General features: G+C 56.1%; 1 protein-coding gene across 3 annotated transcripts in view; it reads right to left on the reverse strand.

Annotated features, from left to right (window-relative positions):
- Positions 1-26,718, reverse strand: part of EPHB2 (EPH receptor B2) — a 167,855-nt gene that overhangs the window by 95,288 nt on the left and 45,849 nt on the right. For all 3 annotated transcript variants that reach the window (XM_037032948.1, XM_037032946.1, XM_037032947.1), the window contains exons 2-3: positions 11,381-11,445; positions 7,753-8,437 (exon numbers count right to left, since the gene is read on the reverse strand). In XM_037032948.1, the coding sequence (XP_036888843.1) occupies positions 7,753-8,437; positions 11,381-11,445 (750 nt within the window). The remainder of the gene's footprint in view (positions 1-7,752; positions 8,438-11,380; positions 11,446-26,718) is intronic.

A 26,718-nucleotide genomic window follows, 5' to 3' on the forward strand; every position in this document is an offset into this window, starting at 1 on the left:
CATGCCTGCTTAGTCAGTTGTCCCAGCCAGCTGGAGAAAGCCAGGTTCACAGTCTGCCTCGGCTACTTACTAGCTATGTGGCCTTGGGCAACTTGCTGACTGTCTCTGGGCCTCAGTCTCATCACGTGTCCAATGCAGCTAATCCTATCAGTGGAAGATTCAGTGAGCTTAGGGAGTGTACCTAGCTAGACACAGGGGTGGGCGCACAGGAGGTACCCTTCCCCTAGCCCTGGCCTTCTCCGAGCCTCTCAGGATTCCTGCTGGCCTCTGCCTCACTCGGCCTTTGGCAGCTCGGAACTAAACCCTAGTGGCCCCTCTGTCCTCCTCCTTCAGCCAAGAGCTCCTCTCCTCCACCCACTGTTCCCATTTTGTCTGAGGGTCAGCAAGAGGCCAGAGTTAAAAAAAATCAGTATTATTTGTGACCATCTTTTTCTGAACTGATTCCCGCTCTCAGTTTCTCCCATTCTCCAAAGTCCCAGGACAAGGGCCCAAGCCTGTAGCTATGGAGAGAGCTGTCTCTCGGGGCCCAGCTGAGAGCTCCTTAGGGCAAGGAGGGTCTTTCTGTCTCTACAATCCCCACACCAGGCTGGTACACAGTTGTGCGAGGGAGTGTGGTTTGAATGAAAAATGCCTGGAGCCAAAATTACGCAGGATCTTCCGCCTAGATCCCTGAGCGTTTGTGCAGGCAGAGAGGAAGAACCACCCCACATCCTGGTACCCAGATCTCCCCTATCAGTTAACTCCGAGAAGAGAGGGGGCTAAAGCAATCCTCTCACCCTTCCCAGGGGCACCCGCTCTGGCTGCTCTGGGCCCCTGTACCTTCTCCTCTCCTGGCTAACTCCCCACTCAGCTTCCCCTTGAACAGCCCCTTTCCCTGGGAGCCTACAGGTGACCGCTGTGGCCCTGGCTGGCACTCCCCTGGATGGGCCGGGTGCCTTTGTCCACCTGCACTGTCTGCAGAGACGTGTGTCAACATCTCTAGGCAGGGTCACCTTTCAGGGCAGAGGCCGTGACTGACCTTTCCAAGGACCCGATAGCTGGAGGAGGACAGGCACTCAATGTGTGTTAGCTTCCTAGTCTTCCTTGAAGACGTCACCAATCACTCCAAGGAACAAAAATGTCAGAGGCTGCTGTTCAGTGGATGTCTGATGGTTTGGATGGCTGGGTGAACAGACAGGAGGCCCAGTGGATGGATGGACAGATGGTTAGAGAGTTGTGACCGAGAACAGATTCTTTGAGAGAACGTAGGACAGGGGAAAGAGGGGATGGGGTACTTCCGATTTTTAAGAGCAAAGACCTGAACAGCCTGAGTGCACTGGCCAGGGCCCTCCTCCTCCAGTCCCCTTCCCCAAGGCTGGCCTGTGCGGTCTCAGCCCTGGCCTGAGCCTGGGGGTCTGGAGGGAGAGCCTATCACTCCTCCTCCCCACCCCAGGCAGGACTCTCTACCCAGCCTTTGAAGAGAAGCTGCAGAACTTCTGGGCGGGGGGTCAGGGGGGTGGGGGGTGCTAGGCCTCTCCTCCCATCCAGCATTCCAGCCTTCACACCCTTTCCCCGGCCGGTACAGGCTCTGCCAGCTGGCGGGCTCCCTCCTCCTCACCCCTGAGGCTGGCCACACCCCACCCCCACAGACACATCTGGGCCACTGGTCCAGCCTCCGTGGGAAGGGCTGAAAATGAGAACAGGGTGGGAAAAAGGCTGCTCGGGGGCCTCAGAGTGCACTCCTGGCCCTTTGCTCCCTTGGCTGGGGAAGCACTGGATTCTGGGAGAAAATAAAGCCACCGGCATAATACCCCATGGTGGTGAGCACGCAGGGGAAACAGGCACTCTGGAAGTCGGCCGTGGGGCGGGTAACGCAGCCCGGCTGACGTGTGTCAAGAGCTCTAAAAAAAGGGCTCTGGCCCTTTGACCCCACAATTCCACACCTGGGGTCGCATCCTACGCAAATACCAGCAGCTGTACAAAAAGACAGAGGGACAGTGAGGTCCATCCCAGAGAGTAAAGGTGGAAATAACTGCAAGCAATGTGCATGTTGACCATAGATGACGGGTAGATAAATCACGGCGCACTACACTACGGAATTTGAAGAGGCTCCCCAAATGATACTGTAGACCTAATGTGCCATGGAAAAATGTCTGTAAGATATTAATAAGTCGAAAATCCTTGTGTATTTTTAGCAGGAACCCGTTTTCCTTCTTACAAAGAGCTCAAATGTATAAACACACATAAATACACCTAGAAGGGTCTCTACCAGTCCATTAACAGTGGTTATCCAACTTTCATTTTAATGCGATTTTAACTTTCTCCTTTTTGCTTACCAGTAATTTCTAAAGATTCGACAAATAACCTGTATCACTCTCGCAATAAGGAAAAGTTATTTTTTCCTCAAAATAAAAAGCTCATCAGGAAAGAAAAAAAAAGCATCCACAAGCAAAAGACAGTGTCCATAAAAGTCTTATTCTTACTTTCCTAACACTCTTCCAGGTATTTTCTCATTTACTCAGCACCGCACTCCCTCTGTTTATCCTGTTTAACAGATGAGAAAACAAAGGCTACAGGAGGGTCAGTGCTTGGCCTAGTAAAAGGCAGAGTCGGGTGGGTGGGGGGTTTGAAACCAGGTCTGCAAGGCCAAGGTCAAGGAGAGGCCATGGGTGGAAGAGAGAGGCTGGGGGCTGCCAAGAAGGGCAGGGAGTGGGGGGAGGGAGAGGCTGGGAGGGGAAGCCCAACAGCTGGGAACTGGGAAGCCTGAGCTGGAGCCAGAAGACTGACATGTGCCTTCACCCCCCCATCCCCCCCACCCCCCTCTCCTGGCTCACTGCCCCTCTCCCAGCCCAAGCTGACCATTACGACCCCCTCAGCCCCCACAGTATCACAGCCGCCGTGCTCACGGTGGAACTGCTTCTAGATTCCTTATAGATGTGAGTCTGCCACGGGAGAGAGGAGGGCAGGGCCCCAACGGTGGCCAGAACGGGGCTCCTGATGGGGAGGGGTGAGATACAGAGAGAAGCTTGGGGAAACTGAGGCAGGGGCGCATTCACAATCAAACCTGTAAGTATCTGGAAAGAGGAGAACAGGTTTGGGTGGGAGCAGGTGCTGCAGAGAAGAATTTGTAGATTTTTCTATGCTACGCTCCCGCCACCCCCAGCAGCTCTGCTGGTAGCAAGCCCCATCGGGGACAGTGATCCTGAAGAGACTGAGGACGGCAGTTGGGGCAGGGGGCTGAGTTCCTCTAAAGGAAGTCCCAGGAATCTGGCCCCTCCACCCCCACCCCGGCAGCTGTATGGCCGGTGCAAACCCAGACTGAACACTCAATAGGTGGTGAACAAACAGATGGATGAATGAGGGGAAGCCAGGCCCTAGCCCCTGCACCCAGGAGGCCACAGGACACCCGCCAAACCTGCTCTGTACTCTCACGCCTCGGGGCCTTTATCCATTCGGTTCCTCGACCAACAGTTCCCTCCCTCCACTCACCCATCCGACTCCTACTTGCTCTTCAAGGTCCAATTCAAAGGCCGCCTCCTAGATCCCCCACCAGAAACAACGCCTTCCAAAGAGCCTGGGTGGAGCTCACTTCGGGAAGGACCCCTTGCTGCCTCATTCCCCATGTGCCTGAGTCCCCTGCTCGTCCAGCAGTCACTGCAGGCCAAAGCCCGAGTCCCAGACACTCAGCTCCCGCTTCCCCAGGGAGGCCCGTCACTCTAATTACTCGCCTTCCCGAATCACCTGGCTGGAGCAGAGCTTCGTTTGGATCCCCACTGCTGCACCCCATGTTTCCCTGGTTCGTGCATCACAGTCTGTGACTATTTCATTTGTTCACTAATATCTGAAAACCTCGGGAGGGCAACGGAGGAGCCCGTCTTGTTTGCGTCTGTGTTTGGCAGCACGTGCCTGGCTCACAGAGGGTCCTCGGTGCGCACCCGTGGGAGGGCCGGCGGCACGCAGCGTGTACTCAGCACGTGCTCGTGGGACGGCTGACTGGCGTCTCCGGGCCCCTCTCCTCCCTTCCCACCGTGCCCTGCACACAGCAGGGCAAGAAGCTGGGCCGACTGCCTCAGTTTGACCGTTAGTCCTGTCAGCCACTCAATCCACAGGGAAGTCCCACCTTTCATTAGCCACCAGTGGCCGCCCCAGGGATGGTGGCCACCCCCCAGGAGGACTCCTACCCCCACCCGCCAAGACTTCCTTCACCCTGCCTTACGTTCCCTGATTCACATGAACAAAGCAATGCAGTGTTTCCAATCAAATTACGTTTCAATAGTGAAGGGCTCTCTCCAAACCATACCCTCCTGGAGATTATGCTCATGTCCCCTCTCATCCTTTAGGGTGGATGCCCGCTGGGGTGGTGGTGGAGGGCCAGGCCTGTGGTCATCATCTAGCCAAGGACGTGTTACTGCATCGTGTGTCTGAGCTCATCATCCTGTTACAAAAGCATCAGGGCTGCTTGTCTTAAAATGCTGATTCTTGGCCCCACCTCAGGGCCACAGAACCAGACCTGGGGGAGAGGTTTGCGCCAGACCCAGGGATCTGCATTTTAACAAACGTCCTAATGAATCCTGAAGCACAGTAAAGGCCCAGAATCCCTGAGCTATAGGATGAGAAAGCTCTCTGCCAGCATCTCGGATGTGAGCCGTGACCACCACTCCTCCACGTCCTGGGCCAGCAGGGCGCACGCCTGCGGGACTTGGGTTTCAGCAGCCCAACATCTGGGTGGCTGCAGCGCAGGCCACTGCAGCAGCTGGTGTCCTTCTGGCTCCCGGAGCTCATTAATCATACTCTGACTGGCCTCTACTCACACCCAGAGGCTGGTGGGGCCTGGGCCTTGGGCAGGCTGTAGGTCCATGGGAAAGAGGAGAGTAGAGGAGAACCAGGGCTGAGTGCACATCCCGCCCCCAGCATTACCTGGGATCCCTGCTACTTGCAAGAAGCCCGGAATGTAACGGGCAGCCTCTAGGACGGCTCCCAGTGAGTGACCCCACCTCCTGGCATTCACAGCCAGTGTGATTCAGTTCCTTGGAGTGTGAGCTGAATTTGGTGACTTGCTTTTAATGAAGTGAATATGGCAGAAATAATGTCACTTCTGAGATGAGGTTATGAAAGGACCGTGGCTTCTGTCTTGGGCACTCTCACACGCTCTTGGATCCCTCGTTCTGGGGTAAGCCATTGCACATACGCAAGGACCACGTGGTGATGAGCTGTGGCCGGCAAACAACTATGTGCATGAACATGGAAGCAGCCCCCACCCCGGTCAAGCCTTCGGATGAACCTGCAGCCCCAGCCGGCAGCCTGGTAGCAATCCCAAGGGCAGCTGAGCCAGAGGCAGCCACCTAAGTCCTATGTGGATTCCTGACCCTTAGAAACTGTGAAATAACGCATATTTATTATTTTAAGCTGCCAAATTCGGGGGGACTTGTTACACGCAATAGAGAACTCATACACCTCACTCTGGGCACCCTTGCAATGAGTGACAGTTCTTCCTACCTTCTCGCTCAAAGCCTCAGCCAAGGTCATACCAAACAGTTTACTTGTCCCCCTAATGGCCCATGCTGAGTCGTGTCCCTAGGTCTTTTGTCATGCAGATCCATCCTCCAGAGGGCCTGGGCCACCCGGTCAACATCTCCCTCCCCAGATTCCCAGCTCCAACCTCACCTCCTCCGTGAAGCCTTCCCTCTCTTTCCATTCCCACCGCAGCCGGAGCAGTTCCTACTAAAGCGAGTCTAGCACATCACCTGCCTTGTTCACTTACAGTCTGTCTCGACTGGGAGGGCCTGGAAGACAGGGCCACAGTCGGATTTTTCTCCGTCCTCCCTGGTGCTTAGAGCAGGGTTTGCACAGGGCAGTGCTCCCTGTGCAAGGGAGCTTTGATGAGTGAAAAAACAACAAGCAATGAGCCACCGATCCCATCCCCACTGCCCCAGGTTCTGCTGTCTCCCAAGGCCGTGCAGTTTCACACTCAGGTATAGACACCCGCCCCGAGAAACCAGCCTTTCTCCCGACTTCCCCATTTCTTTTCCAGGACCACCACCCCCCTGCATGCTGGAATTCCCTGTCCCCTGTGATTCCTCCCCCTCCTTTTGCCCGCCCGTGTCCATGTGTCATCCCGATTCACTGTCAAACGTGCCCTGACCCTACTTCTCCTCTTCCCCAGCACTGTGGACGCCCGGTCACTGCAGTGGCTTCCCCACAGGCCACTGCTTCTGCCTCCTGTACCTCCATCTACCCTCCCAGGGGCCTTCAAAGTGCCCAGAGGGTGGGAGTGGGGGAACTATGGGGAGGGTAGATGTGACAGTGTTTTATAAAGATGAGAACCATTGCAACCACCCCAGGCTAAACTTTCACGGGCTCTTCAGGGCCCCTGGACTAGGGGTCCAAACTCTTAGTTTGACACCTGGAGCACTCTGGGGTCTGATTCCAACGGGAAGTTGAGAGGAAGAGGCGCAAGCAGACTTCGAATCTCTATCACCAGCATCACCATCACTGCTCACCCAGCAGAGCACCTGTGCCAGGCTGGGTTTTGCATACATCACCTCATTCATTTAGCACTTGTTAAGCTCTTTCTTACTGTGTACCAGAGGCCATAATAAGTGCCTTACAGGTGTTAAGTTGTTGAACCCTCACAACCCCCCATGAAAGAGGCTTTCATATTCAACCTAGGACAAACAGCTAGTAACTGGCAGAGCTGGGCTTTGAACCCAAGTCTGTCTACCTTCACGGCCTTCTTATTACCACGCAGGACCTCTTATAAACTTCTGTCCACAACCTACCTCTGTGATTCTTTGCTGTAATCAAACACCACCTGGACTATTGTTTCGTTAACGTTTAGTTGGTGGTTTGGGGGAGGCGGGGTTTGGAATCCCACTACCTGGGTGCAAGGCTCCTAGTTCCTCCACTTCCATATGGGAGTAAGGCTCTCTGATCCTCGTGTTCTTTTTGGTTTCTTTTTATGTTTTTAAATTTTATTTATCGGTTTCTTAAAGTGGCATTTTCCCTCCTCGGGTTCTTGCGAGGATCGAGTTAGATGTGCCGGGTGCCCAGCACCCAGTACCCATGGTGACCAGGAGGCCTGGCTCACTGGGGAATTGTCCTTCTCCGTCTCTTTACGCTGGAAGTAACCACGTGACTCGGTCCATGGCCGCCAAAAGGTACACGGAATGATGTGGGGGCCGTTCCAGGTGGAAGAGTTTGAGCCAGTGCACAACCTGCCACTCTCGCTCCTTCCTTCTGCCTGGTGACCGTGACATTCCAGACAGTGCCTCCTCCATCTGGTTGGCTCCCAGAGAAAGGAGTCATCCCAAGCTGACCCCCAGTGGACACGCAGCAGTGAGAAATAAACTATTACTTTGTCATTTCAGCGTAGCCTGGCCTATACTGACCGTTAGAAAAAGCTAAATGAACGTTAACTTATCGATGTTATACATTTTCTTAAGAAGGGAACTGCATCACTTTTGTACATGAAGAAATAAAGCATCACTTAGCATCGGATAATATTTGTATAGCAATTAGAATGAGAAACATTTAACCTCATACGACTAAAATCACCTTGCGACCCTTGCAGTACCAACAAGTACCACCATCAAGAAGCGCTGTCCAGTGCCTCCCTCTGAGAAGCTGAACCATGTCTGTGGAACGGCAAAGTCTTGCCAGAGCACCTCATGGTCAGCCCCAGGCCACCGCCCTTGCCAGCCTGGCCTCCCAGCCGCCAGGCCCAATACCCACTCCAGGCATTTGCAGGCCCCCCTGCCCCCCTGAGGCCCTTACCTCGGCAGACGGTGCCGTTCTCCACGGCCTCGAAGCCCGCTTTGCACATGCAGCGTCCGATGGGCACCAGCCACTCACCGTCCCCGTTACAGTACAGCTTGATGGGCACGTCCACCTCCTCAGCATTGGCGATGCAGCTGCCCCGCGCAGCCACCAGTGAAGTGCTCTCGGCCCCCGACAACGTCTCCTGGAAGACGGCGCCATTCTGGATGATGCGGGGGCACTTGCGGTAGAAGACGCGCACAGCGATGAGAGACATGCAGCCGCCATAGTCCTGGAAGGCCAGGTAGAAGCCACTGCGGGAGACGGGCCCGAAGCTCCTCACCTCGGTGTTGATTTTCATGACCCGGCCCCCCAGGTCCACCTGAGAGAAGCTCTCGTCAGCGGCGATGGTGTCCACTTTCACCCACGGGTTCTCCATCCAGTTGGGAAAGGTCTTGGTGGCCAAGTCGGTGTCAGCCTCATAGTAATAGAGGTTGAAGGTCTCCTTGCAGGAGCCGGGCACGCTGGGGATGCTGCTGCAGTCGCGCACCGAGAACTTCATCTCCACGTGGATGCGGTGAGCGCCGCGGCGCCGGATGAACTTGGTCCGTAGCCAGTTGTTCTGGCTCGATTCAAACACATTGCATACCTGGTACGTGCGGATCGTGTTCATGTTCTCGTCGTAGCCACTCACCTCTTCCCACTGTGGGTGAAACGCTAGTCAGGGTGGGGGAGGCAGGGGCGCGGCCCCAGGGGGCGCCCAACAAGGGAGGACACAGCCCCCACCTTGGGGAGTCTCCAGTCTGACTGGGGGTGCCCAGGACTCCTAGCATCTGGGGCCTCCCAGGCTGATGGAGGAGGCGCAGACAGACTCTACCTTAGGGACCATTCACATTGACAATGGAGACATGACCCCTCCCATGACCGAACTCCCCAGCTGAGGCGGAGATGTGGCCTTGGCCTTGAGGAATTCCTCAGTCTGAGGGAGACACACCTATCTGATGGAAGGGCGCGTACCCTGCTCCTGGTATTCCCCTAGTCAGTATGGCAGAGGCGATCCTCACCCCCAGGGGTTCACCGAGAGCAGACAGAGCTTCGTGCTGGGGGATCCGCCAGTCTGATGGGGCAGATGGGACTTCTGCCTGCTGGAATTCCCTGCCTGACCAGGAAACGCAGCCTGTGCCCTTGAGGATTCCCATTCAATGGGAGAAGAGCCCTCACCACTGCCACTGGGAGGACAGGACCCTTCCCTAAGACAGCAACCCTGCTCTGGGGCAGTGAGTGGCTACAATGGTGCCTGGAGGGAGACCTCCCACCCTCCCTGCCTCTGCCGGAGAGTCGACATCCCCTCGGGCCCCAGCCTGGGCTCTCACACAGCCAGCTGAGAGTCCCCAAGCCTCATGGCTGGTGGGGACCTAGTTGGACCACGGAAAGTTGGGACTGGAAGGGCACAAGACCCTTATTCTCTCCTCACGGACCCTCGAAGGCCAAGCCCCCTTACACTGCTGAGCCTCTCTTCAGCTTCGTGCCTTCCTCAAGTGCCCTGTCATCTTTCTGTCCATCTGTCCCACTGGAGCCTCTCGCAGCAGGCTCCTCCCGCAGCTACACGTCTGCATTCAGCGGGGACCATCTGCCCGGGTGGGCGAGCGCCCCCTGGGTCTGGTCTCCCCATGGAGCTGAGGGCTCGCTGAGGGTAGCTTCCCTCTTTCTCTTGTGTCCCTTTTGGTGGTGGCTGGCTTCACCCAGAGCAGATGGACTCAGAGAGGGTAGGCCCGAAAGAATTCAACAGCAGGGCACCCCCGTCAGCCCAGGGGTGGGGGGCTGACAGGAGTTCATTTATTTTACCTTGTTTATCACACATGGTGCTTATGGTTATCCCCATTTTACAGGTGAGGGAGTAGAGACCAGAGAAATAAGATGACTTGACCCAGGCCACACAGACCCCAACCAGTTCAGGTGTTGGCCCAAACGGCCTTCAAAACACAAGGACCCAACAGTGCCCCCAGAGTCCTGGGTTGTGTCCCAGCTCTGCAAATTGATGTATGGCCTTGGGCAAGTCACATCCCCTCTCTGGGCTCTATTTCCCCAATTGCTAAATATGACTATGGTGGTGGGGGGACAACTGTCACCCTCAACTGGGCATTCTTTGTCCTTCTGTCTCCCTCCAATTCTCTGGGCAAAGTCTGCACCGGGCGAAGGCACAGCAGCTGTGAAGGGTGAGCATGCGTGGGGAAGGCCGAGCTGAAGCCTGCCGGCCCAGTCTCTACTTCAATGGCGGCTCTGAAGCTCCTTACATTGCATTTAATTTTTTTTTATGGTACCATGTGACAAAGTCAGCCCCTTGTTACAACCACTGCTCTTCTTCAGAACTTAATTAGAGCACTTAATTAGAGCACTCTGCCTTTCTCCCCTCTCTCTAATTAACATGCGGAGGCCCTGCAGCCTAAACACCCCAAATAATTGCGTCCGGGGGCCCTGCAGCCCAGCCTGGCCTCATTACTGGCAGGGTGGGGCTGTGGGCCCTGCCGCCTTCACAGATGGAAAATTGGTGACAAGAAAGAGCTACAGAAAGAAGCCTGACCCTGGGCCCTGCCTATTGAGAGCACAGGCCTTGGGGGGTAGGGGGGGGTTATGCAGCTCCATGGGACAGCAGCTGAGTCCCAGCACAGATGCTGGGATGGGGGGAAGGGAAGGGACAGGCTGTGGGAGCCCAGTAGCCTCCCGAGAGACCAGGGCATGGGGAGGGAATGATATGAAAATGGATGATGGTGACAGTGACGATGGAGATAGTTATTATAGCTACTCAATTCTGGGCACTCACTCCCCGCCAGCCGCTGGGCTCGGTGCTCTGCAGGAAAACCTCACCAGAGCCCTGTGAGGAGGACATTATCAGCCCCCTGTCATCAATGAGGAAGCCAAAGTTCGTAGAGGTTAGAGAACTGGCCCAAACCACACACCTGGCGAGCGGCCGAACTGGGAGAGGATTTCAGGAGTCTTACCCCACAGCCTGGATGCAGGTGCTGGGCTCACTGGGGAAGGGAGAAAGAGGGATCCCAGACTGGGCCTGATCTTGCCCTTGGGGAGCCCCCGCAGGCTACATGGGCTCAGATTGCTGCATGCTAGGAGGTGTGAAGAGCTCAGGGAGGGGGGGCCTTGTGACATAGGGACCCAGAAAACACAGTCACAGCCCTGCGTACAAACCTGAGCCCCGTCCCTTACCAGCTGTAGGGCCCCTGGCGAGTGGCTACAATTCTCTGAGCCTGTTTCCTCACCTGTACGATGGAGATGATTCCTCCCCTTTGGAGTGGAGGTGATGAACGGAAAGGTGCTTGGTGCAGTGTCTGACATACCCTGGGTACTCAGGAAATGACCGTTCACTTTCCTCATCTCTAAAAGGGAACAGTGCAAGTACCTACTTCTGAGCCTCATCCTGAGGATTCCATGGGACAGCTGAATGCATCCAGCGTGTTGTCATGGTAACTGGCACTCCACCAATGGCAGAGGGCCAGGTGGGTGGGGCGATGAGAGGCTCAGCCCCGGGCTCTGAAGGAGGGAGAGGGACTGAAATGTGAGGGGGCATCCAGGCCCTGCAGCAGAACCCGAGGGACCCTGGGGACCAGGCAGGGTTTGAGGACCACTGACTCACCCCTGATGGAGGATGCACGGTCCAGCCGAGCTCCGCCGTCGCTGTGGTTGAGTCCATCAGTGTTTCTGTGGGGAGAGCAAAGAGTCACCACCCAACACACCGAGCAGATTTACATCAGCCCCTTTCAAGCATTCACTCAAGCAATATTGATATATCCTGATGCCTCTCCTGTACCCGGGCCCTGTGCTGTGTGTCCCGAAGAGAAAACAGTGAACAGGAAGACCCTACTGTGAAACAGACCGGTCTGGTAGTGGAAATGAGTGTAAAATACAGCCAGCTATGAGACAGGAAGTGCAGAAACCTAGACGGTCATCTGGCCCTTCCACACCACCCAGCTCCGTGAGAGTGGGCAAGAGGCACTTTTGCTGCCATCCTCCCCTTCTGTGCCACGGGCAGGCACCACCAGCTGATCTCCACGCACTGTGGCTGCACGACATGTCTCCCCGCGGTGCTCCAGGAAACCAACACCCAGCATTTCAGATCCTATCCCTGGTGCAGCCCAACCACCTGGTTCTGTACGTAGGGCAGCTGATGTACAGAGAAGGGGAAGAGGCTGCCTGAGGATCACACAGGAGCTGGTGGCTGTCCCCGTCTCCTACCCTGTAAACTTCCAGACACTTGGTTTGAGGGTCTGAAAGATCTACAGAGAGGAGTATGGGGGTAGGGAGCTCAGTGTCCAGGCTGCTCTGAAGACTGAAATGGGAGAAACAAAGTCTTGAACCAGGGCTTGGATGGTGGGGATGGAGGGTGGGCAGGGGAGGCAGCATTTAGCCGGAGGCAACCCCAGTCACACCAGCAAACTGACAAGAAAGGATGAGGCAGTGTCCCCACGACCGTCAGTGGCTTGTGTTTTTGGTCATTGTGTCCCTTTGCACTGGAGACTGGCGATGGGGGAGGGAAGGTGCCAAGGACGGTGGAGTCCAGTGCCAAGGGTGTCTTTTTGATGGCAAATTGGAGGGAAGCTCTATTGTGCTGCTTTGCAGCTGAAAAAAGGGTTCCTTTTCACACTCCGAATGCTACAGATTTTTCTTCCTGGAGAGAACAAGGGCTGAACTTTTAACCTGTTTTCTCTCATCGGCTTCAGCCAGAGACGCGCCAAGCCGGGCTCTCTGCCTGGGCCGGAGGAACAGCTGCTAAGAACTATGGAACTGCTAGGAGCAGAGAGACTCTGCTTGGGACGAGAAAGGGGTCGGTGCAAGCCGGCCAAGCAGGTGGCCCCACCCCTTGGCTGGATTCCTGGGCTGACCCAGAGGCCAAACCCTAGAGGATTCCACAGCCCAGAGGAGGGACTGCGAGCTGACACCCTCATTGTATGGGTGGAAACTCAGGCCCAGGAAGGGCAAATGACCTGCCAAAAGTCCCACACTAAAAGCTGGTGCTCAAACCTTGGACTCCCAGGGAGCTCAGGCCAGGGGCTCCCACTGCACCCCACATCTGGAACGAGGAAGGGGAGGATCTCAGAAGCACCAGAAGTCAGGGGCTGCCTGATTCACAGACAGGAATGGACTAAGGAGTGTGAAGCTTGCAGCCCCTTGGACGATGTGAAAGGCAGGCGCCTCCTAGTCTCCCTTCACACCCCAACAGTTCTGGGCTTTGCCTGGAAACCACCTCTGTGGAAGCTGTTCCCCATGGAGCTGTGGCAGGAAGGGACACATGGATGTGCTCCCCGCAACTTTGCTTGACCTTTCGCTTGTCAGTGTTGACACCTTCCTCCACCCTCTGAAAACCGGGCAGGTAAGCAGAGCGGGTACACTAGGGCCTGGGGGGGTCAGAGACACTTCAGTTCCCATGAACCCGCTCGGCCACCTACCTACTTGCTTTGTAACCTTGGATGCGTGACCTTGCCAAGCTGCAGTTTCCTCACCTGGAGAACAGCCATGGTCCCTTCGGGGTGTGGACAGGAGGACTGAGTGTGACAGGAAGTGCGTGAGCTTGGAGCCCAGCACAAAGCAGGTCCTCGGTGAGTGGCAGCTGGCTATTCTTTCCCAGACTGAGCTCGGTGCTTTTTGGCCGACCCAGGGCCTGCACACATGCCATTCCCTTTGAGCTCATTAGGTGGCCCCGAAAGTGAAGGCGGGTCCAAAAGGCTTCAGCTTAGGCCATCCTCCCCCAGCCCCGCCCCAGGCTGTGCTTGCCAACATCTGACAAACATCAGCCTCTGGCCTGATGGCCACAACCTCTGGGGAGCCGTCCTGGCCTGTCTGATGCTGCCTTCCCGGGACATCAGGCGTTTCCTTCATTCCTCTCAAACCAAGCACAGAAGTCAAACGCAGTTCCCCAGGGAATGGAATTAGCAGTTCTTGTCTCAGGAACATGGTGGGTCCAGGAATTAAAATCCTGTTTTCCCTACCAGCACCTCTTCCCAGAACACCCCAGGCTTCTCTCCTCTAATCCCAAACCTCTACAAAGGGAGAAAACTCATGTCCTCGGAGATTTTATTAGGAGCCAGGGATCCTCACCAACATTCTCACTACCTTGCAAAGAATGAGTTGATACTGTCCCATTTCACAGACGGAGAAACTGAGGCTTCCAAAGGCTCGGATTTGCCCAACGTTACACATCTGTTCCATTCATGAGCTGTGCTCCAGTCGCACAGAATGGGCGGTGCTCTCTCTCACCCCTGCACCTCACAACTCACACGTACTACTCCTTCTGATCTTCTCCCCCTGCACGCCTTCTTTGTCCACTTGAATTCTCCTCTTCCCTGAAGTCTCAACTCAGGTCACCACCTCTGGGAGGTCCTTCTGAATCCATAACACCTCACAGCTCTGCCCCAGCACTTGCAGATATTCTGGGTGGGAACTACTCCTGTCTGCTAGGCTTTTCCAACTGTCTACGGTTCTCCAAAGGGTGGGTGCTAGGTCCTGGTTCTGGGGTCCCTGAGACCCGGCACAGGGCCTGGCGCATAGCAGCTCTTCCCTTGCTAGGTGGTTATCACCCACAGCCCCGCCCCGCCAGGCTGCAGGATTCGAACATGTGCTGGTGGTGTTCTGCTTCATCGGGACAACACCCATGGCTTCAGCCATCTCCACCTACCACCTGTGCCTATTTACTCTTTTGCTTCTTGTTGCCTCTTTTTTCTTAAGTGCATTTTCAAGAGAAAAAAAGCAATCATTATTATAAATGGAAAACCAGTATCGCTTGCCATAAAAAAGACAGTAAACACGAGATGATAATAATTAAAAATGCCTGCAAACTACCTAACATCATTTCACTCCCCAGGCTTTGGGGACCACTAGGCTCCATCAAACTGCCTCCGGAGTGTTGGAAATGTCCCCAACCCCATCCCCACTGTGACAATGCAATCCCTCATGCAAGGGACGCTGTTCTCACTGTACACAGATAATTAATCACCACACTATGTGACAAAGACAGCAGTGTGGATGTGCAGGGGGTACCGTGGGTTATAGGAACCAGGGTGGGGGGTGGAAGGCAAGGAAGAACATGCCCCAATTAGAGACAGCTTCCTGGAGGAAGTGACTCTGAAGGGAGGCTTAAAGACTGAGTTAGAAAGAAGTCAGGAGAGGCTGAATGGGCAAGGCACGGTGGTCGAGGGGAGACAGCAGAGGCGAAGGTAAGGTGAGCCACAGCATAGTTTCTGGGCATTAACGGTGGGTGAGGGGTGGGGCAGGGTGTGCTCAGAGCCGAGGGTGAAGCCTGGAGAGTGGAGCTGGGGCTGCCCGGGACAGGTCAGCAGCTCTCCCAGACCCCCTTGTCGGACCACGTCCACCTGCCCACATCCTTGCCAGCCCCCTGATCCTTTCCCACCCTGCCTAACTCTGCCCTTGTGCTTGTCTCTGGGCACTCCCACCTTGGCTAGTCCTACGGAGATGTCCAGCTCCCAAGCCCTGGAAGCTCTACTGGGCAGATGAGAACACTGAGGCTGTGTGCACAGATTTTCAGCATCCAGCCGAAAAGCCGGAACCAGGGCCTCCAGCCACCAGCCCAGAAAGCTCTCCTCGGTGGGAAGCAGGGTTCGGGCCATGGGAGCTGCCTTGGCCCTGGCCCCACTGCACCCGCACCCCCTCTCCTTCCCGAAGGCTGCACAGAAGAAAGCAATCAGGAGGCCCTGATTGCACAGGCTGGGGAGGCCCCCGGGCCCCTCCGGCTATGTGTGAAGGAGCAGTGTGCATTTCAGAAATATTTGAGCTAAAAGGGGAGACACACTGAAGTCGTTAGCGTTGGGCCCAACAGGAGGGTGGCTGTGCGGGGCCCTGGCGGGCGCTGCCACAGCCCTGCTTTCAGGCCGGCAGGTGGGGTTGGTCGCCCTCTGCTCCCTGGTCCACCCCTGGTCAGCTCTGTCTGGCCCCTTCTTGGGCCATAATTCTCCAGGCCACAGACGCTGTTTGTCTGCACTAAGGACAGTGTGTCAGACACTGTCAGACAGTGTGTCAGAGTTGCAAAGGAGTGAGGATTGCATTTATTAAGCACCTATTGTGTGTTGGGCACTGAGCTGCGCATTCTAAATACCATTTCAGGTTTACGACAACCTGGAGGCAGGTATAGGTTATTAATCCCAGTTTACAAATGGGGAAACTGAGGCCAGAGAGGTGAAGAATCTGTCCAAGTGCACACAGGCAGGGCTTGGATTTGAACCCACATCTGTCTCATCCCACATCTGTGTTATTTTTAAGAGGCCACAGCTATAGCCTTAAAAACACACACACAAAACAAACAAACCAAAAATCACCAGGGCCTTTTGTTTGTGTTTATTGTCTCCTTGTGTGGCCTGGTGAGGACAGGAAGGGAAAGAGGACAGCGGGGCAGCAGGGCTCAGACTGGCCAGGCCAGAACCTTGGCTCCGACGTGCTCTCGCGTGTGACTGAGGGCAAACCTGTGCGCTTCTCTGGGCCTCAGTTTCCCCATCTATAAAATGGGCCGTGTAAGAATAAAGGAACATCCTGCGGATGCTACGTCTCCCAGGCCCCTCCCTGGGGGTGGCCGGGAGGAGGCTCTGCGTCTGTCCCCAGCACGGGCTGAGAGCTGGCTGGGGCACACAGCAGGGGTGTCGGACCCCCCCACCCCGGCACGATAGCTGGGGGATGTTTCGAAAGCCCATGTCTGATCGTGGCCTCACTGAGCCTGATGCCCTTCAGCGCTCCTCCCAGCAGGACGAAGTCCTGGCACCGCAGCAACGCACTCCAGGCCGCTGCCGCCCGGGCAGCTAGTGACATTTCAGCTGCACTTGCCTAGATCCCTGCTGTCCAGACATCCCACATCTCCTTCTACGAGCAGAAGGCACTATGTTTCCTCCGGTGCTGGCGACTTGACCATTCCGGATTTTTCTCTGTGGAATGCCTGGCCCTTCCAGCTTTGTCAGGCTGGCTGACTTCTCTTCCAAAACTTTGCTCAAAGGCGCCTTCTAGTTGGCAGCTGGCCCTGAATTCTCCTGGGTTGAGTAACAAGACCACGGTCATTCGCTGAATGTCTACTCTGCCTGGTGAGTGCCAAGCCCTGCGCTGGGCACTGGGGATATGGACACAGATCAGCGGGTCTTTCCCTCGGGGGCCTTCCAAGTGAGTGCCTCCCACGTGCACTTTCTACGGGGAGCGTGCACTTTCCCTTTTCAAAGGGAAAGGCAGGTCAGGTCTGGGAGCCAGGAAACCCGGCGGAAGAAGGAAACAGCTTTGACCAGGGAATTAGCAAAGGTGCCTCAGAGGAGGTGGCATTTGAGCTGCGAGAAGGGGAGACGGATGTACCACGTAGGCGCAGCCGAATCACTGTACGGAGGGATGACCTTCCCGGGCAGTTTGGGCAATAGTGCAAACCTATGACTCGTCTGAGTGGAGGCTTGAAGACTGAGTTAGAAGGAAGTCAGGAGAAGCTCAGTGAGAAAGGCACGGAGGGCAGAGGGGACAGCAGAGAGGTCTTGGGGGGTGGGCTCTGGGCGAGGGGTTAGTGTTCCTTATCCCATTTCATTAAAACAATTTGTAAATTGGGTGTTTTATTATCTCCCTTTACAGATGGAAAACTAAAGTTAGAAGAGGTTGCCCCAGGTTTCCATGGCCAGGAGGTGGTGGAGTTGCATCCGCTCCACCCCAAAGCCCACGCTCGTAACCACTGCGCCGTGCTGGAATTTCTGCCCCATGAGCCGGAGCAAAACACTCCTGAAAGGATCTGGTAGCTGAGGAGAGGCCAGAACACGTAGGACCTTGGATGTGGGGCCAAGGAGTTTGGACACGTCCCACGGCAATGCGGAGCCATGGAGCATTCCTGAAGGGTGTGGTGATGCGGTCTCTCCTGAGAACATGGACACGAGAACACTGTCTGTCCGTAGCTGTTCCCCTGTGTCTTTGCTCAAGACTGGCCAGCAGCCCACAGTCCAGGCAGCAAATCAGCCTGGCGTGTGACCCAAGCAGCAGATGACACTCTGGAGCCTTCCCAGCAGCTCCAGTTGCTCCCTGTCTGGGGCTAAGGAGGCCGAGGTGGCTCCAACGCAGGCCTGCCTACAGAACCATGGCCTGGTGAGAAGCCAGCCGCAGCCTGGAGGCCAGACCCCGGCTACCCGTGGCTGGGAGCTGGAGCATTCATTCCAAGGTTCGACCTGGAACTTCTAAGAGGAGGCAACAGTCAGGAATCAGGAGAAGTTCACGGCTATCAGCAAGCGAGGTGACTTGAAAAAGTCACCTCTCTGAGCCTCAGTTCCCTCATCTGTAAAAGGGTGCGGCGTCACAGGGTCGCCTGAGGATCCACAGAGGCGCTGGACATAAGGGGTCGTTATAATTTGCAAAAGGCCCAAGATAACAGAGAAAACCGCTAACACTCGTGGGGGCCAATGGTGGGCAGGCCTGTCTCACTGACATCCCAGAGCAACCTCCCAGGGAAGCCAAGGCTCAGAGAGATCAAGGGCTTCTCCAAGGCCGCAAGGCCAGTCAGGGGCAGGGCAGGGCCTGACCTTTTTGGTCTGATCCCAGGAACCCTGGGGCTATGCTGCCTCACAAAAGGAAGGGGGAACTTTCCGGACCCTGAGCTTTTTCGGACCCTGCTCTGGTGCCAGGACCTGAGCTAATTTAATCTCTCGGCACACTCTGCACACTGGCACTGTTATTCCCGCTGCACAGACGGAGAAACTGAGACCAGGAAGGCTCAGAGGCCCGCCCAAAGTCACACAGCCATAAAGACACACAGCAGAGCTGATATTTGAACCCGTCTCAGCTGGACTGGCTTCGGAGAGGCCCCTCTTCCAAAAACCAGATGAGGATCCATGCCTGAGAGGGCCTCGGGGTCATTGGCCCCGAAGTGGGGGGCGGCAGTGCCAGAGAAGCCCTGGGCAACTCTGGGAAAGCTGCGGATCTTCTAAGGTAACAGGCAGCACGTTGTTTTTCCAGCTCGGCCCCCTGCTCCGTCCTCGGGCTCACGGAAAGGGGACCCAGCTAATGTAAAATCCTTCTGCCCAGAACTCTCGCACACGTACCCCTCCTCGTCCTCCTGCCGCCTGAGGCCCTTTTCGGCCTCGGTTGCCTGCCTGGAGCCGGCTCTTGTTTTCTCAGGCCGGGGCGGAGGAGTCCCGCGACGCCGGCTCCTCCGCTCTGTCCCCCGCCTGCCCGCCGCTGGCCTGGGCATCCGCCAGCGCCGACCGCCTGGCTGAAACCCAATCCTCCGGGCCAGCCGGGCTGCTTGCTAACAGCGGGCCGCATTGTGAGGCCAGGACTTCGGGAGAGTTTGGATTCGCTGCTTGGGGACCCACTTAACCTCCGCAAAGGACAGGATGATGGATGGGGGTCTGGGAAGGGGTTGCTGGGGGTGGGGGGTGGGCGGTAAATGAACACCAGGGCTTCCTGGGGAAGGAAAGGAAGGGAGGCAGGGCCGGGAACAGCCCTCTATACATAAGAACTCGGTCGGTCCTCAGGACAACCCCCAGGGACGCCTGTTACTGGTCCCATTTTATACACAAATAAACTGAAGCTCCGAGAGGTTAGGTGACTTGGCCAAGGTCATACAGCCAGTCAGAAATTGAACCCAGGCCTAATGCCCTCGAGCCCTCCTGACACACGAGTCTGCCTCTCGCATCCAGCATCTGCCGGGTGATTTTTAAAGTGTTTTTAGTTCAACGAATCTGCCACAGACCAGCATTACGGAACCCCTACTGTGTGCCGGGCGCTGTGCCGAGCACTTTTTGACTTCAACGCGTGAGATCCTCACAGTGACCCAGCGAGGCAGGAACACCAGAAGAAACTCGGGTGGTCACTGAGGAGATGCAGTGGAGCCGGGAACCCCTGGGGCTGGCTAATGGAGGCAGGAAGCCTGGCACCCCCGTTTTTACAGTCGGCACCCCTTCTGAGTGGTTGCTAAATATTCTGCGTCTCTTCTCTGCCCACTGGACAGAGCTCCCGCCCAGCAGTCAGGCCCTCGAGGGGTGGTTTCTTCTCCCTGCAACATTGCTCACCCTCCTGACCTGCCTCGGACACTCACACACGTCAAATGTCACCTCCTCTGAGAAGGACACTCACACCCATCTCAAATGTCACCCCCTCTGAGAAGGCTTTCCTGATGACCCCAGCACCGGGGCTTCCACACTCCTACACCCATCATCACCCTCGCCACCTTGCCCTGCAACTTGTTTTGACCCTCAGTCCTTGGACTGGACTGTGCGTGCAGGGTGGGCAGGCTGAGTCTGGTTCACTGTGCTGGCCCTCAGCCTCTGTTAAAGCCCCCTCACTCCCCACTGAGCACCCCCCGACAGCCTCCTCAGACAGTGAAAGCTCCTTCCTGCTTATACTGTCATCAGCCCTGTGGAAAGGGCTGCATACACCGTGTAATTCAAAGCACTTAGTGCCAGTCGCTGTGCTGAGCTGTCACGTACATCACACCCTTCGATGCTCACAACACCCTGTGAGCCAGAACTATCATTGTCCACATGCACCCACCCACCCATCAGCCATGCAGCATTCCACTGGCCCAGTAACGCACCACCCAGCCATCCACCCACCCAGACTCCCCACGTCCCACACTTAGGTATCGAGTCATGGCTCACACATATTCCCAGTAAACCAGCTTCTCTTCCTCCCTTCATGTCTATAGATGGGGGGAAATGTGCCTCAGAGAGGTTAAGCAACCTGCCCCATGTCACACAGCTAGTAAGTGGCAGATCTGGGTGAACTGGGCACGCTGTTCACCACTCTGCCATGTGGCCTCTTGCTTTCTCACTTTCCTTTTCACTGCCCTGTGGTGTGCAGGTTTAATATTTATTATAAGTCACTGCAAATCCTTTTGGGTGTGCGTGGGTGTACGTTACAAATCGATAAGGCACAGGCCACTGTGAGTCCAAGCCGGGGTCTGCCAGGTTGCAGTCAATTAGCCAGCCTGCTGCAGGACCTGCTGGGACTGGATCTATTTGCCTAATTGGCACTGGTGTCTCCCAGTGAAGGACAATTAACTCAAATCCCAGAATCCAGACCACCCCTCTGCTTCTGGGCAAGATGTCAGGCATTTAGCCACATGAGATTTCACTGTTCATTCATTCACCATTGACCCACAGACACACTCATCCATCTACCTTTCCAATTACCCAGTCCTTGCAGTCATCCATAAACTATCCTGTCGTCTACTCATGCACCCACTTACCTATCTGCCCACCTGCATGCCTGTCCTTCCGTCCATCTACCTACCCATTCTCACACTCATTCTATCATTGAACCACCCAATCCAAGCAACTATTTGTAAAATTGCTGTCTTCTTGCCATACATTCACCCATTTGCCCACCCACCCATCTCTCTATCCATCCGGCTACCCTGTCAGTCATCCCCTCTGTCAGTCATTCCATTCACCACCCTACATATCTGGCAACCCACTTAGGTATCCACTCATCCACCATCTACCCATCTTCCTACTGAAACAACCTCCCTCCCCTTTTTTTATTTTTATTTGTCCACCCACCTAGCCATTCATTTAGCTGCCCATCCATTTACACCACTCACTTATACATCTAAAAATTCCCTTGCCTATCTATCTACCCCTCCCTTCCAGTCAGCCTGCATTTACTGAACACCTACTATATGCCAGGCCCATACTAGGCACCACAGAATCAAAAATAGACCTTGTCACGGGCCTAAAATAAAAATGTGCTGATCTGGGGCAAACTCTAAACCTCTAATCTCTCCCACTCCCAGTTCCCAAGGACCTTATCCTTGGGTTTGGCCCCTTGCTCAGGCTGGCACCCTGGGTCTCTGCCGCTGTCTCTGGATCTGGCCTCTCTCTGCCTCTAGGTAATTGTTTCATGGGGTCCCTCTTGGCCTACGGACCTGGCTTCCCCATCGTATCGGGCATGGATATGACTGGGATCCATTACACCCCACAAAGGGCCCAGTGAATGGGAATGCCAGCCCAGACCCAACCTCGCCTCTGCTGCGATGCCCCGTTGCACGGTCTGAAAGGGGGATTTCAGGCACATCCAGACATAACTCCCCTGGGCGGCGTGGGTGCGGTGACAGAACCACCAGGGCACATCTCCGCTCCGCGCGTTGTGCTCATCTCCACCCGCTCCCTCTCACTCCCTGGGCTCACTTGCCGACCATGCCTAGCGTCTCAGGCGGCTAAGCAGACACGGCTCTGCTGGGGTATTTTCTCATGTGTTGATGTTTCACAAGAGTTGCCCAGCAATTTCCCATCATCGTCTGCACAATCAGAGAACTCCCAGTCTTCACCATCAGGGATTGTTCAACCCCCACTGCCCCTGAGACCCAGAGAGGCGACACCAGACAAAGCCAGGCCTGAGAGCTTCTGACGTGAGCTGCTGGGGCTCGTGATGTGGCTGAGGAGAAACAGGACACAAATGTGGGGCCCTTAGGGTGGCGAAGACAAGGAAGGGCCCTGCGCGCTAGATGCAGGCAGGAGGCGGCCAGCCAGGAGGTGAGGGAATACCACCCACTACCAGCCACACCCCCACCATCACGGTGACGGTTTACTGAGCGCCTCCTCTGTGCCAGGCTCTGTGCCAGGCAACAGACTTCTGGGATCACATCTAAGTTCACTGAAGCCTTCCAAAACCCTTCAAGGGATGTATTGCTATTCCCATTTTGCAGATACGTAAACTGAGGCTCAATGAGGACATGTTAGTGGGTCAAGATCCCCTGCAAATTAGTGGGGAAGGCAGACTGATTTCTGGGCTGTGTGACCCAAATTCCTTGGTGACCCCGAGGAGATTTTTGGGAGTTCACAATCTCAGGTGAAGGCTTGGGCAGGTGGTGGAGTCAGGATGGGTGGAGGGGCTTCCAGGCCTGAGGGTGGCAGGTCATCACCAGGAGGAATGGGCATGGAACGAGGCCACCTGACACCACGTCCGGTGCTCCTCCACCACAGCCTGTGGGTGACTGTGCAGCCTATGGAGAGTCAGGGGGAGGACACTGACTGCTAGAGGAGGTACACAGGGTGAGACGTGACAGTCACTTCACCTGCAGTGGGTTTTCCTGGGCCTTGGGTGGGAGATGGTGCAGAGGAGACATCTGCCTGTGCAGGAGACCATTCCATGAAGTCCTGGAAGGCTTCCGAGGGAGTCCAGCCACCATCCTCGGAGGGCAGGGACCCTCTTGCTCACCTGGGATTTTTACAGGCCCCAGGCCAGTGCTGCCCAGGAAACTGCCCAGGTGGGAATGGGTCAGGCAGAGATGTGTCTATCACCACTCAGACCAGTCTGACATTCAAGGCCTTCCTCGGACTGACCCCAAACTCTGACCCTGACTGTAACTCCCTGTAGCCCCTGGGGCCTGTCTGCTCACTGTCGACTCACACCTTCTTGTCTGCCGCTGCTGGGCCTTTGCCCCCCTGCTTGGGACACTCTTTCTCTGAAAAGAGGGGAACACAGTGGTCAGGCAGGGGCTAAGCCCAGGCAGGGAAGAGAAGTTCCTTAAACCTCCCGAACTCCCCTGTTGCCTCCCTCACCCACCCAAGCCACCTCTGCCCAGGATGCCCACCTTCTTCACCTAGAAATTCCTCTTTACCCTTTAAGATTTAGCTCAGGCATCTCTTCTTCCAGGAAGCCTTCCCTGACCACCAGCTCCCTTGTCCAGCTTGGGCTAGATGCCCCTTGACTGGGCCACTCCTCTCCAGAGTGTGTCTGATGCCCTTTTCTAGACGTATCTGGATGGGGGCAGGGGTCCTACAATGCTGGCTGCTGAGCCGAATGTGGTGGCTCCTGGTGTCCAGTGTGACCAGGAGACAGCTCCCCTGAGGCACAAAGAGGGGGCATGTCAGATGGTGAGCAGGTGGCCTGTGCCAAGCCCACAAACACCCTGGCCGGGTCTGCCTTAGAGCTTAACTAAGAGCAGCCTTCCCAAGCGGTTGGCTGTGCCACTAGGCTGGTCCACCTAGGAGACCACAGGACCATTGGCCACAGTCAGGCCCTGAGCGGCCCTCAGCCCCCCAGGACCTCACTGGAGTGCCTACTTCCCAGGAATTCTGTGGGAGTGGTGGCAGCAGCAACTGGGGTGGCCCCAGCAGGCCTGCTGACGCTGGGAACAGGCTCAGGAATTCCTGCTCTAATGGAGAAATTGGATCTGGAACCTCAAGCATCTCACCATGCTGGTGTGCACCCCCCTGGGGTGGGCTGAGTCTTTGAGAGGGTACAGGTATTTGGTGGGGGGGGGGTCCTGCCCCCTCATGCTGACTGGTGTTCCTGACCCCTTCCCTGCTGGCCCTCTCCTCCCCACACCCACCCCAGGCCTGCAGCCTCAGAGACCTCGTCTGGGACATGGGAGCACCAAACAGGCCTTCCTCCAGGGATGAGTGTGAAGCTCTTGACACAAGGCCTTGCACAGTCGGCTTAGCTCACGTGAGGTTAGTGCCACCATTTTTATACAACCGTGTCACCCGAGACCGACGGCTCTCAGAGAATCCTCTGGGGCGTGGCGGGATAGGCAGCTGCATTTGATCGGGGATGGGGATCCTAACCCTGCCTTCCAGCTACTGAGCACTTGCTATGCGCCAGGAACTGTGCCAGGAACTCTCACAGGTGATGCTGTTTGGTCCCCTTTCCACAGATGAGGACAAGGAGGCTCAGGGAAGGGCAGCGACTTGCCTGGGGTCACCAGGGAGTTGGCGGCAGCACGGGGATTCTGAGCGCCGTCTGGGGCTTCTGCTGCCTCCCACTGACGCTCCGCTAGTCCCTCGCTAGTCCCTCGTGCTGGGCCTGGCAGGGAGCATTAACTTGGCCTTATTTAAAGTTGCAATTATCTGTCCCATTTCCCGTTGGTTACAACTGAGCTCTCTGGGGAGACGGGAAGACCCTGACGGAAAGCTGCCAGGAACAGGGAGTTGCTAAGGAGGGAATCGTCCCCGAGCCGGGGACTGAATGAACGTGGCGGACGTGTGCTCCCTCCCGTCCCTGGGCCTGTCATCCTTCTGCCCCCACCCCAGGGACCTGACCAGGCTGGCCTGGGGGGCTGGGAGGGGCTTCCCCCAGGTGGGCAGGTTCCTTGTCAGTCCTGCAGAAGCCGTGAAGGGGTCATACCAGGGGCAAAGGTATAAAAATAGCCCACACTGCAGAGATGGGAAGACTGAGGCAGCCTAGGGGTTGGTCCAAGACCCCATGGAGAGGCAGCCCTGTGTGGGACTTAAAACACAGCAACACAGACCTAGAGCAGGGCCCCAGGAAGCTCTTTGAGGTGGAAAAGATGAACCTGGGGAAGGGCCCTGAGGATCCAGCAGAGAGTAAGTGTCCACAGGCATTGACTCGGGGTTTTCTATGGGCCAGTGCCTCCCAAAGACCTTGAGAGGGGACAGCATGCAACGAGAGCCTTGTTCTATGGGGAAAAAAAAAACCTCTGAAAGAAAGGCCTGGACCAAGGCTGTGTGTTGGCTACTCCGTGGCGTGGCCAGAATTAATGGCCAGATTATCTGGCTCCCAGTCCTGCCCTTCCCCTAGGGACAGAATTCTTCAGGGGCACCTCCACTACCCTCTCCCCCACGCTGCCCATCTCCTCTCCTCTGATTCCAACACTCTCCCTCACTGAGCATCTACTGAGCCCAGCACAGCCCTGCCCCCGCCTGCAGGAACCCACAGACTGGCGAGGGCAACACTGGATCTAGGACCCAGCAGCTCTGGTTCTTACCATCAGAGAGAGGGGCAGAGGTGGACAGTGGGACAAGAGGGGCAGGACAGCAGGAGCCTGGCAGCCAAACCCAGGTGTAGGGTCCAAACGCCAGGGAGGCAGAATATCCCGTGGTGTGCCCCAGGGAGCAGGGAGTGTGGGCTCAGCAGTTACGTCTACATTTGAACCCCACTTCCTAATCCAGTGGCTGCAGGCCAGCCACTTTCTTCCCTTCCTGAGCTGCGAGTGGGAATAACGTCATCAGTGCTCGCCTTGCAGGTGGTTGTGACGATGAGGTCATGCATGGGGAGCCCTTAGCCCAGGGCCTGGCTCTCGGAAGTGCTCGGTAAAACACTGGCTGTCATTACAGTAACTCAAATTTCTACACAACTGGGCATGAAGCAGTCACTCAATGAAGTGGAAGCCATGGTGTTGTTGTTATCACCCACATCAGCCAGGCCCCTCTGGTCTGGGAGAAGGCAGACTCTAGCTTCCTCGTCTGTGGTAGATAGCACAGTGCCCGACCCTTGCCCACCCCCCCCCAAAATGTCTACATCCTAATCCCTAGAACCTGTGACCAGTAGCTTACCTAGCAAAAGGGATTCTGCAAATGAGATTAAGTAAAGGATTCTGAGATGGGAAGATTAGCCAGGATTATCCGAGTGGGTCTGAGGCAATCTCAGGGATCCTTACGAGAGAGAGAGAGAGAGAGAGAGAGAGAGAGAGAGAGAGAGAGAGAGAGAGGGGGGGGNGGGGGAGGAGGGGAGTCAGCGAGGGGCGAGGATGGGAGCACAGGCACAGTCATAGGCTCTGATGACCGAGGGGGTGGGGCTACGAGCCCCCAAATGCAGGCAGCCACAAGAAGCTGGAACAGGCAAGGACCAGACGCTTCCCTAGAGCCTCTGCAGAGCACACAGCCCCGCTGAGGCCTGACTTCTTCCCAGGGAAACCGGTCTCAGGCTTCTGACCCCCAGGACTGTTACAGAATGGAAGTGTGTTGTTTCAAGCCACTAAAATGTGGCAACTTGTTACAGCAGCAATATGAAACTAACATGTCACCCTTAACAGAGAGAGTGGGCATCTCTGGCACACCAGCGACTGCTCCACCCACTCACTTCCACCATTGAGGACAAGCCCAGCCCCTCTGCTGACAGAGGGCAGTGGTGGGGGGTGAGTGGTTGAGGGTTCGAAGCTGTGGCTGAGGAGACCCCTCCCAGCATTTCCAGTCCTGCTTGCCCCTGTGTGTGTCCCAAAGAGGCTTGGGACTGTGGCAAGGCAGACCCTGATTCTGTGTGATGGGCACCGGGGGGCCC

The sequence above is a fragment of the Sturnira hondurensis genome, unplaced genomic scaffold (assembly GCF_014824575.4).
Source record: "Sturnira hondurensis isolate 20B ecotype Veracruz unplaced genomic scaffold, ASM1482457v3 Scaffold0021555, whole genome shotgun sequence".
NCBI classification, from domain to species: domain Eukaryota; kingdom Metazoa; phylum Chordata; class Mammalia; order Chiroptera; family Phyllostomidae; genus Sturnira; species Sturnira hondurensis.